This window comes from Microtus pennsylvanicus, chromosome 8, assembly GCF_037038515.1.
Source record: "Microtus pennsylvanicus isolate mMicPen1 chromosome 8, mMicPen1.hap1, whole genome shotgun sequence".
In the NCBI taxonomy this organism is placed as follows: domain Eukaryota; kingdom Metazoa; phylum Chordata; class Mammalia; order Rodentia; family Cricetidae; genus Microtus; species Microtus pennsylvanicus.
Window position 1 is genome coordinate 42157350 of NC_134586.1, and position 12440 is coordinate 42169789.

Here is a 12440-nt window from a genome sequence, read left to right on the forward strand (position 1 = left end):
TTTATGATTTACCTGTAATTGTGAAAACTGTTGCAAATTACTTTGAAACATAGCATGATACTCAGCTTTCTGTTGCTTTCATAAACACTTAAATGTATAGGAAAGTAAGTAGAAAGCATTTATTTTTAGCTCACATGTACAAAGATTTGATTTTATGATTAAATGGACCTGTTTTATTGTGAGATAATAAGTAGTGAGAGCCCAGTTCAGAGGAATGTCTGTTATCTCATGACTAGGGAATAAAATTGTGAAAGCAGAAGAATGTGGGGTTCTATGGAGAATTTAAGCTGGTGTTTACCTAGAGCCCTGCTGACCAATGTCCTGGAAAAAACTTTGCAGATTACCAAAGGAGAAAGTAAACACATACCCAGCAACAAACTCGTCACTCTACAGTGGTAGCATGCCTGTCAGATGCGCTAGTACAATAGTGGCACAAGGTTTGGGGAATAACCAACCAATACCTGCCTCAGTCTAGGGCCACTCCATGAGATGGAACCTCTATCTAACACTGCTTAGGCCAGGGAGACTATATAGGCCATGGACCTTAAGGAACAAACAATACTACTCTTCTGCAATGAAAGGACGCCTAATACCATTCTACTATACTCTTCTATCAATGTCTTGCTCAGCCATCATCAGAGATACTTCTTCCTGTGCAGTGATATTTCATTTATATTTTAATAAACCTTGCCTGAAGTTCTGAGAGTAAAATAGCCACACTGATCAACATTACAGATCAGGTAATGTTGACACCCACCTTTAATCCCAATAGCCACACTAGTTTGCCATAGACACAAGGTGGTAGTGGTACATTTCTTTAATCCCAGCACTAGAGAGGAATATAAAACAGGAGGAAACGTCTCAACACACAGTCTCATTCAGAGATATCTGAAGGCAGGAACTAGATTTTGGACTGAGGTAAAGGTAAGAGCCAGTAGCTGGCTGTTTTGCTTTTCTGACCTTCAGGTTAAACCCCAGTTTCTGTCTCTGGGTTTTTAATAATTATGTTACATTAATGCAGTGAATAGGAAGAAATATAGAGACCAACAGCTAGAAAATGTGCAGAGAGTTAGAGACCTTTGAACACTCAATAGTAAATGGAATGTCTCCATTTAATCCTTCCCTTGTGGAAATAAAGGCTGAAAGACTGAAGAGCCAGAAGGGATGGAGGACATGAAGGAAACAAGGCCTTTGAATTAGAGAAGAACCATCCCACACAGGGTCTGAACGAGCTCTCACAAGGCCTGGAAGATTCTGCACCTAATGAACTCCCAGCTCTGTGAAGGGAAGTGCACACAAGCCTCCATCCCTAAGGAAGGAGCTATCACCAATTGAAATCCCCTCCCTAATGAAAATAATAGGTTTCTCCTACTCAGTCTCACTGGGAATACAACTATTCTTAAGGATAGGCACCTTGCACAGCAATACATGACAAACTCACTGGCATTTTTTTCTGCCCCTGTTCCTCTCTCCATTACGGGCCCTTTGTGTATACATTTTGGTTTCTGATTTTGTGTTTCCATGAAATTTCTGTTCATGCAAATGTGTGTTTATCTGTTTCTATGTGTGTTTATTGTGTTTTTATTTAGCTATTTTTCTTCTTCTTGTTTATTTTGCCCTGTTCTGGTTTGTTTGTTCTTATTTATTATTGTTGTTATCATTGTTTTAGATGTCTGATTGCATTTTAAAAAAAGAGAGAGAGAAAGGGTGTGGATTTTTTGGGTGGGGAAGTAGGAGATTCTAGGAGTTGTTGAGGTATTATCAGAGTATACTGTACAGAAAAAAAAAACATTGCTTTCTTCCAGGTCATACTCTCTATGAGCTGAGTGACTCTCACTAGGCCCATTTCTTCTAGGTTCAATTACCATCTCCCAATAGGACTACAACGGAGACCAAGCTACCTTTACCACACAGTCCTTAGAAGACAATTAAAGTGTGAATTGTATGAGATTCTAAACTAGTGACTTTAATGAAATAAAATGGTTAATACATTTTGAGGTTTTTCTCACTATAGAAGATACAGCACTTAATTATGCTCACACAGTTTAGGCTTCTTATACATGTGCTGTTCTAACAATAGAATCTGGTTCTAAGTTGTTCATGCATTTCTGCCAAATACTCTTATGGAGTTGACCCAGTCATACTGTTCAGTGTTAATATATTAAAAACTGTAATAAAGAGGAAGAAAAGGGAAGAGACCTCGAAAGACGGAGAAACGGAAACAAAATTGGAGAAGTGTGAAGAGGAAGAAGGAGAGGGATGGGAAGTGGAAGGTGGAAGGAGGGAAAAGAGAGAGGAAGATGGGGAGGAGGAGATCAATAATATTTATGCCCATCTCAAGATTCTCAGTTTAATTACATCTGCAAAACACATTTTTGTATCTTATATAATACAATTTCCAAAAAATGAGCCAAGTTATTTGGGGGCATTTTTAACCATCTCACAATTTTTAATCAAGTAGCTTAAATCTCTTTTCAAAAATTTCCTTAATTAAATGGACCTCTTGTTTTCCTAATATTGAAAAAAAGAATTATATTAAAACAAATACATTTTCAAATGATCACACTCCGGGAAATATCGTCAGATCAATAATGTGTAGTTAAACAGATTAGGAGTCATTACAGAGACCCAAGATCTAGTACCCTTCCTTATTCCAGGTGCGAAAAGTTGTGAAGTTCATTAAAGAAAATTCCAAAGTGACCAACAAAAAACAACTTGTCTTTTAAACTGGAAAATAAGGCAATTAAAATACACACATTTTAATGGGTTATAACAGTGAAAGTAGAAAGGGAAGCATGGTAAGCTGTGAAAGACTTGTCTCAGTTTTGGAATTATTATGGCAAGGAAGAACAAAAGAGAGCATATAATAAAGAAACAGAACTCCATCATCAGCCAGTTCTCTAATCTAATGTAGTTCCCACATGGAGTGAACTCCATGGAGTCCCAAACAAAACAGATTTGAATCAATGCTCTCTTGTAAAACAATATCTTCATCTTTACCTCTGGGGCAACGTTTAGCTGAGATTACCATATTTAAATGGCTATGGCTTAAAAGGAATAGATTCAATCTGTTCTTTACTGATGAAACTGTACACCAAGGACATAGGATTATTTCTCCCTTAGGATAAGACAAAAGGACATGTTGAATCACATCCAAATTGTATAAATAGAAGTTAATAGAAGAGACAGGGCATTTCTCATATTTGATATGTTTTTGAGAACAATGGTTTTATTTTAATTTAGCACAAAATGTCTTTTAAAGAGCCTATGCTAATTCAATAGACACATTTAAAGGGCAAAATGTTAATGTAGAATTTTGACAGAGAGCTGAAACTTAAAGTAGGTATAGAGTTCTTTAAACATGGGTAATTTGGGGGCACCTTAATGACTTTTCTGTCTGCTTTTAATCTATTACATGAAAGAATACATTACAATTTAGCTCACATCTTTCTTTAAGAGAAGATGTGACATAAAGCAAAACAATGCGATCACTTTGAATAAATTATGACTGTGGTGCTCTGAGATGTTGGATTTACTAATGATGGGAATATTTTGTAAGGTTTCTTATTCTTTCGATTCCTTTTCACATGTTTTAGCATCTTCATGGCTTTTTATATCTTATGATTTCTAGTAAGATATTTTTGGAATTATGGCATTTTTGAATGAGAAATTTGCTCTATTCATTCTTGCATTTTTCCCACATTATATTGAACTGTTACAATTCTATGAGATATACATAGTAGTTGTACACAAGCAGAAGGTGAAGGTGGCCAAAGGGTTTCTCTGACATTCAGGGGATCTAGTCAGAGGTGAAGCCATGGCACGATGTGGGTAGCTCAGGTGGCAATTAAGACTGGAACTCCCTGCAGGGGTGGGCTGGATAGATGGTTCAGCCGCTAAGAGTCTGCTACTCTTGCAGAGAACCTAAGTTCAGTTCCCCACATCCAAGTGGTGGCTCATAGCTGTTCTGCAGTTCCAAACTATATGATATCTTCTTTTAGATTTCAGGCACCAGGAAGACAATTCACTCATGCAAATTAAATAAAAATAGATGTGTCTCAAAGAATAAATGAAGGCTAACTGTACTGAACAAACTGTAACTATTACCAGCCACTACTACAGTCTTCATTATTGTAGATCCCTTTAAGTGCAACCTTACAGCTCTTTACCAAGCAAGAGATGAGGATAATTAGCCTAAATCTAGGCTGTTGGTAGTCATGGGAAGAATGCCAAAGAATTGATTCTATCTGGACTCTATGCCTTGGTGTCATTTGGCTGGGTTCTTAAGATTTTATTTTGCAATAAGTGGAGGCCACCATGTAAAAAACTCTGATTTTTAAGCAACTGAAAGACCATGAGGATGAAAGGCAAACCAGTATAGCTGTCTCAGCTGAACGTTGTGTGGAATAGTTATGTCTCAGATGGGTCTAGCTCATCAAGATACAGAGCATCGGGCAAAACCCAAAGCATATGCCAGTGAAGCTTATCCTAACCTGCATCTCACAAAACCATTATGCCAACATATGGCTATTTGATACGTCAGGTGGTTTAAAACATTTGAATTAAGGAGGTTTGTTAAAAGGGAAATTAATTAATAAACAAATATGACTACCCTTAAATGGAGTGGAAGAACATTTTTGTCCTTCTTTGATTACTGAAGAAAAAGAAAAAAAAGAGTTCCAAGATTTCTTTTTAATATTGCAAGAGCATTTTACATCACTTTTGTCTACACTTTAACTTAGCATCTCTTTTCGCTAATAAATTCTAAGTTGAGAGGAAATAGACATTTGCATTTTAGAGTCATGAAGACTTCACTGTAACTGAAATTATAAATGCTTTTATAAATGATAAATCACTTAATCACATTTTACCAAATATCATTTTTGAAAATTCATGAATTTAATAATAATGTGTCAAAAGAGTTATTTTACACATTTTGAGAATATTTCTATTTGAAGTAAAGGTTGCTCTCACAAATTTATCATTTGACCATTGAAATAACTTACGGTTTGTGCATTTTCAAACTTGTTTCATCTCAGGGAAGATATACAGCACTAATATATTTATCAATCTAAACTCATAATAATAGAACACTTTACCTGCACAAGAGTTTATGAGTGGAAGTAGAATTACCAGTTTCCATAGCAACCTCATCTCCACGTTCTAAGGTCAAAAATTTCTCCCATGCAATCAGCAGGAAAGAAGATTGTATCTTCTAGTCAGTATGTTAGCAATCTGTCTGAAGGAAACAAAATTGACAAACATGACTATCATAATATGTATTGCAAATGCTAAGCATTGACTAGATTTATTGAAAATATATTATAAAAATAAAGTAACATAAATGACTATACATTGCAATACTTATATTTTGCTGAGCTTTACACATTTCAGTTCATACTTTCATAATTTCAGTTCACATATTATCTATTTGTCATCTGCTATGAAACTTACTGTAATTTTAATTAATTAGAATAGTATTCAATTCAATGCATAACATGAGACTTAAATTTTCCATTAATTGGATTTTAAACCTCTGATTTTAACTTTCAGTGATTATATTCCAACACATCTATATATATATAATATATTAACAAATGTTTCATAGAAATCACAGATTTTCTAAGTCTTCTATTCAAATTATTGAGAACATACTCATTATTAGTCATCACTTTTCTTAATGTTACTATAATGAAAACCGATATTATCACTAATTTCTGTAAGAAATCAATTGCCTGTGGTATTATTTTGCAGATAGAAGATATACTTTCCCCAAGGGGTTACAGCATAATTGTTTCTAATTTACTTTGACATTTTAGCTATTCCATGACAAATGAGACCAACAGAAGGTGCTAGTTTGCCCTTTACTTCACAAAAGAAATCTAATAATGGGTTTATAAACACTGATAAACTTATAAAAATTAGAATAACCTTAAGATAAACTATGCTGGGTCATTTTCATGAAACTATTAAATACCAAATGAAGCTTTAAGTGTTGCAGAACTATATTCAAGCTCAAATAACTTTAGAAAGTGTTTAGATATTATGTATATAACAAGTAATAAAATTTGATAATTTCCAGATGTTTTAAATTTCAAAAGGCTTTCACTTATTTTTGCATCTATTTATTTCAGAAAATAAATATAAATCAATCAATAAACAAAATATAATTATAAGTATGAATAGTTATGAAAACAGTGATTATATTCCAGTTTATAAAGTTAAAAAAATATTTTCAAGACTTAAAAAAAGAGATGGAAATCACAGGCATAAACAAATAGTGTTTTGGTCAAAAAACAACTCTGAGTTGATGCTATTGTTTCTAAGATCACAAGTATCTGATGACCTCATAAGTGCTCGCATAGGCTTTCCATTCCTTTTCCATCGTGTGTGATGGGGCAACATTTCAACTCAAGCAAAATCATATATTGCATTCATTCATTCGTTTATTTGTTTATTTTCACTCTCTGTAAGACTTTAGTTAATTTTGAGCAATATTCCTAAAATCTTGGTTTGAGAGACATTTGATAAAATAGCAAAACAAAAACAAAACTTAGTAAAAATACAGAAAAAGCAAATCGAGAACAAAAACTGAATGGAAATCGAAATTAAATCATAAAAAGAATTCACCACAGAAAGGTCAATAACCTATAAGGTACACGTATTGTTTCCAGGAAGAGCATAGGTCTAAATGGATAAATATGCTATGACCTAAATGAAAGAGAACACTGCTGAGGGACAAGCTGAGTTTGCAAAGACATAAATAGCATCCAGCACAATACTCAAAAGAACTATTTAAGATAGGGTGGGTAAATGTTCAAATATATGAGACCTATATATTTTCTTTTGAGTATTTGGTCAAAATTTAATTGACATCTCTACTAGTCAAAAGAAGAAAAATGGGTAGAAAATGGTACAATTATGTAGTTGAATTTAATCCTACATTTGTCACTACAAAAGGGATGATTTTTTTTATCTACAGTAGCAAAATAAGCATTTTCTCTACTCACCAGACTACTGACATCATTTTTTTTTGTATAAAACAAAGATTTTTATCATATTCTGACAGTATTTTAAAACTTTGAATTATTCTCTATCACACTTCCAAATTCAGTGGAATAATATTCACAATCGTATAAATTTGGAATCTTCCACTTCCAGCTGGTTTATTTACAAAACATGCCCATGACAGCAATCTGTTCCCCAATCACTATGAATACACCATCTATTAACTGCAAAGATATTGCTGGATTTACACAGAATTTCCTCCAAGACTCTGCAGACTCCTTCAAAGCTGCTCCACAGTAGCATAGCCATATTTCTCTAATTTTCTCTGCCCAGTATCTGTGTACTCAAATGTCATGACAGAATTATTAATAGTACTTCTTTCTCCCAAAAGTCACAGTTTACAAGATAAATTATATGGTCCACTTGTTTCATGGATATTCATTATTTCCACTACCAGACTCTCTTGTCCTCCTCTCACGATGAAAGCTCTATGGGTGTCTCTAGAGAAGCACTCCTTAAGCAGCCCCAGTTTATAAAGTTGTAGCAGTATTGCCCCTGCCTCTCAGCTCCAGGAATTTATTTCCTTTGCTACAGTATTTTCTAAAGGAAAAGACATATCCCTTAACACTGAAACTAGAAACAGTCAAGTCAAATTTTAATATTTTTACTATTAATATTTAAGTATCACGATCTGATATAAAATATTATTGTATAGATTCTACCATGACGCTGTCTTAAGTTAATGGCTAAAATTTCACAGTTCTCAATTTAGGAATTTTTGTTAAAACTCTGCAATGTATCACTTCCCTTGCTATAATGGATAGAACCCCAACTGTCAAAACTCCACCTCCACATGGGTTGCAACCCCAAACATAACCTTCCCTTCCCCTGACTTTCGACTCATTTCAATAACAAGGCTTCCATGATGCCAGCAGAATGCAGACTCCCTTGTTTATTAGCATGTTGCCTCCCATTCTTCCACATCCTGTTTCTATGGCCAGTGAAGAACCTAGAACATGACTGTTCTTTCATTTGCTGTTGTCAGACACAAATTTGCCTTTTATGCTTTTAATATTATAGAAATTTGCCCTTCTACCCAATCAACCTACAATACTATCTGAAATCAGAGAATCATAAAATTGTCAACTATGCTGGTCTATGGAAATTTAAAATGCCTGAGCCACCAAAACAATTATTTGCCAAATCTTGTTTGTTAAGCAGTATGGCATACTTCCTCACAGTGGTTGAGTAAGAGAGGAAGTATAGTTACTGAGAGGAAGTGCTAAGTGTGTCATTGTTAGTTGAACAAATTAGCAGTTGGTAAAGATGGCTAAACTGGAAATCAGCAAAGATAGATGCAACTACCATCTTGCTTCAGTGTGGATATTGGTGTTTCATTTATAATTGTGGACTCCAAATTTCCTCCTTTGAAAACTGAAGAGTTTGACATACAAATCACCTTCAAACTTTTTTGTATTTTTCTAGAGTTGCTTGATCCATCATATTCAGTGTATAATTTCATTGCAAACATGCTGTCCTTTCCTATTTGATTGCTTATAAGCATATGGTAATGAGGGCAAAGCCCAAAAGACATTGTATTTGCTATTGCTATATGAAGACAGCTTAAATATTTATGCATCTTTTGCCTTTTCTAAAAGTTATGTTTGTAAAAGTTAAGATTGTTCAAGGATCAGGAAAATGTTCTGGCTCAATAAAAACTATCCGGTTAACAAAAGTGTGATATTTATTTACTCACTGGGACTAGGGTAGAATAGTCACTATATAAAATGTTTGCTGGCAAGTGATCTGAAAGGCAATCACATGTGCCTAAGGACCTTGAGATTAAGAAGGCTGAAGGGATGAAAAAAGAAAGGTTACAAAGCAAACTTAACACACAGTAACTTCTACAGTTTTAAGAGGTTTTATAAATGTGTCACCGGTGTCCTATTTCAGGTGCCGGTTATAGGCCAGGCAATCTTTTAAATGGTATTTTGGATCAAAGAAGTAGGTGCCTTGGTTCATAACCTAACTGCTAAGGTTATTGTTCTATTATTACTAGATGAACTTTGTGGCTCCTAGATTGTATCTGTTCACTTTTTCTCTCATGAAATTTCTCAATGTCAGTTTTTCAATGTTTCAAACACTTTAAGAAAAGACTTTGTATAGGTCTACAATTCCTTTTCTATAATTAAAAAAACTCTGATAGTTCTAATATTTATGTAATTTTTGAGGCAAAGTCTTTCTCAAAATAATATGTGTTAGATTGGACCTTTTTATTTCATTTAGTATGAATATTTATGATTTTATGATAATCAAAAATGTTGGTCAATGATGGAAGTTTGTACACTAGGCATACATATTGTACTATTCATACATATATGCAATGAAAATGTACATTTATATTACAAATATGTATATAATATAAATGTGCTTATATAAATATATAAATTTATGAATATACACTTATGCTACCTTACTGGAGGTTATTAACGATTCTCAATGTGACATTATCTACAATCACCGAATGAACAAGTCTCTGGACATAACTGTGAGGGAGTAGGAGTTAGGTTATTCTAGGTTGTGGGTTTTAGCCAAAATATCAATGGTACTGATTCCTGGGCAAAAGTTTTAGACTGTATCAAAAGGGGCATGGTAGCAAAGAAGCAGAATTTGTCTGTCTGCTACTTAAGACACTGACAGAGTGTGGAGATGTTATGATATCAGCGGCCAGAAGAACCCTGAATGTGTGAAACAAAATGACTTTATATTCCTAAGTTACTATTGTCTGTACTTTGTCACAACAAGTGTAAAATACCTAACATTTGTTATGTTAGGCATTAACACAGGTCAACAACTGGCAGCCCGCTGAACAAATTAAACTCTCTGCCTACTTTTGTCAATAAAATTTTCTTTGAACCCACTGTGCCTATTTATGTATGTATGGTCTATGTCAAGAGAGGCAGAAAGGAATAGTAGTTCCTATGCCTTCAAAGCTAAAAGTATTTACTGTCTGATGTTTTATGGCTTTGGAGCTTGATGAAATTTCTTTGCATATGCATGGATAGACGGCCTCTAAACTACACAACATATTTTAGCAGGGAAGATTCACTCAGTACAATGATTAGAGAACTGCATTTATCTAACTATATAGACAATCTCAATGAAAATACCATAGGCCAGGTAGGAAAATACCCTAGGTCCTGCATGTTCAGCAGCTTCAGACTTCTGTCTATATTTGACCTCTTCTAACCATGTAATCTAGACTTGCATCTGATCCCTAAAGTTATATGAGTGAATAAAAAGGAAATATTGTGGGACAAAGAGATCATATCCAATGCTAATTTTATTTCCCCAGACAATCGTAAAAGCATCTTTAGGTGATTCAGAATAATTACTTTTGCTTGTGTTTTTTTAGAAAAGATAAATTATCTACTCTTTGGCTCTAAAATCCAACTATTAGTTCCTGAATTTTTTATGAACCAGAAACAAATATAAACATCATATATTGACTCTACATGAGGATTTGGGGAATCATGTGATAATGCCACCATCATTAAAATTGGTATACTCATTAGGCAAGGTAGATAATGAGACTTATCGTAATAAGAGTGACAGAATCATTCTTTATCATTCACAATAGGGTGTTTCTAGCTTTTTGTTTCATCAAAGAACTAGAGATATTTACTTAACTGAGATGCCATGGTGGATGTGTATGCACACAGCCTGAAATAAGCCTTTATATGGATACACTATTATTGTCAGTTCTTAATTACTGTATTTATCAAATTATAGTGAATGCCAAAGATAATCTAGAATGCTGTATTTTATGATAAACATATGTCAGAGAGATTAAAGAAATTGTTCAACTCTCTCAATATAATGCTCTTTGATTTCTGTAGGTAGATTTAGATAACACCAACTTGGGTGATATAGAATTATGTGATTTAGCTTATATGGAAATCTTTATGTCAAGTGGACATTATATCTTTTTCTTAACTACATTGCACTATCTGAAATATTTCTGTAAAATTGACCAAAAAAAAAAAAGAATGTTTACTAAATGGGTTTAGTTACTGCTCTCCCTAAGTTTAAGTCGATACAATGGCCTAAGGAGGGCTGTTTCTTCAAAGTTAGCCAACTTCTCTCTCTGATCATGACTCATTTGTGAGTTTTTAGTGTGTCAAGAAACTATTGTTGTGAAAGCACGACCACAAATTTACTTTATTCGGTCTTTAGCTACAGAAACATCGACATCAATGAATTTCCTAGCAGAGATCAAGATCCATTTTCAGCTGGTGTGTTCATCATCAGAATAAATGTGCTCAGTGCTAATTGCTTTTGTTTTTAATTGACCAGTTATTTAACTGCATCAGATAAATTTTAAAATCCTCATTTCACTTTCTTCAGGTGACTCTACTGTTTAATTCACTGTAAGAAACATCTATGTTCAGAATCTATGAGAAGACTCTTAATTTTTACAACAACCTTTAAAGTCGGCATCCATGCATTTATTTATGACCAACTTAAATCAAAAATAAATTTAACTGAAACATTTATGATTTGAAAAAACATTTCTGGTTTTGACACGAAAACCATACCAGGTAAAATACTAAGATAAATTATACTATCATGTTCTTTGTTTTTAGAATATATCATTTATGAAGAATGTTATACCAAGTTCTCAAAAAATAAGCAACCATAACAGATGATGAAATAATAGATAGATATGATAAAATGCATTTAATGTGATCATAAAGCATTGCTTTCTTTTGCAAAGATATGACTACATGCTAAGTTGTTAATAGTATAAAAGAAATGTTAATGCATTTGTTGTGAAAGAATTATCTGCTACATTTTATTTTATATTTGTTTTTTGCTTTTTAATTTTTTTCTGTTGTTTCTGAACTTATGATGTAGCACAACGTGATGTAGCACAAGTTAATATAGCACAAGCTGGCTATGTCTCAAAATCTCCTTGCTTCAGCTTTACAAATAATGTACCAATTCCTAGTTAATTTTGTCTGGTTTCAAATTAGAGAAACAAAGCTAAAGTATTAACTCAGCCACCAATATAGTCTCCTTCAGAAGCTCAGAGTAGTTCCTGGAGGCCATGGATTCTTGCTCAAAGAGACCAATGTGAAGAAATTGTCATTAAGACTGAAGAAAATCCATCCTTCCGCTGTATTTTAAACCTAAAGGCAATTCAGTATATAGATGACAAAGACAGACATTTTACTTGTTTATCTGATAAAGGAGAAGCCCAGAGGATACCAATTGTTTCCATATTTCAGCCCAGGATTGAGAATAAACCCCAGGCCTTGAAATTTCAAGGGTTCTCCCCAAATTTGTGCCCCACTTGATTTGTGACAATGGATATAGCTCCTAAGGCCAGCTGCAGATTCTGTTTGTACCTATATTTCAATCTGCAAAGC

General features: G+C 33.8%; 1 protein-coding gene across 5 annotated transcripts in view; it reads right to left on the bottom strand.

The window, feature by feature from the left end:
* Nucleotides 1–12440, bottom strand: part of Cntn6 (contactin 6) — a 342570-nt gene that overhangs the window by 281934 nt on the left and 48196 nt on the right. For 4 of the 5 annotated variants that reach the window (XM_075983306.1, XM_075983312.1, XM_075983309.1 and 1 more), the window contains exon 2: nt 5100–5239. In XM_075983306.1, coding sequence (XP_075839421.1) covers nt 5100–5154 — 55 coding nt within the window. In that variant the 5' untranslated portion in view covers nt 5155–5239. The remainder of the gene's footprint in view (nt 1–5099; nt 5240–12440) is intronic. The other variant, XM_075983307.1, reaches the window with a different exon arrangement.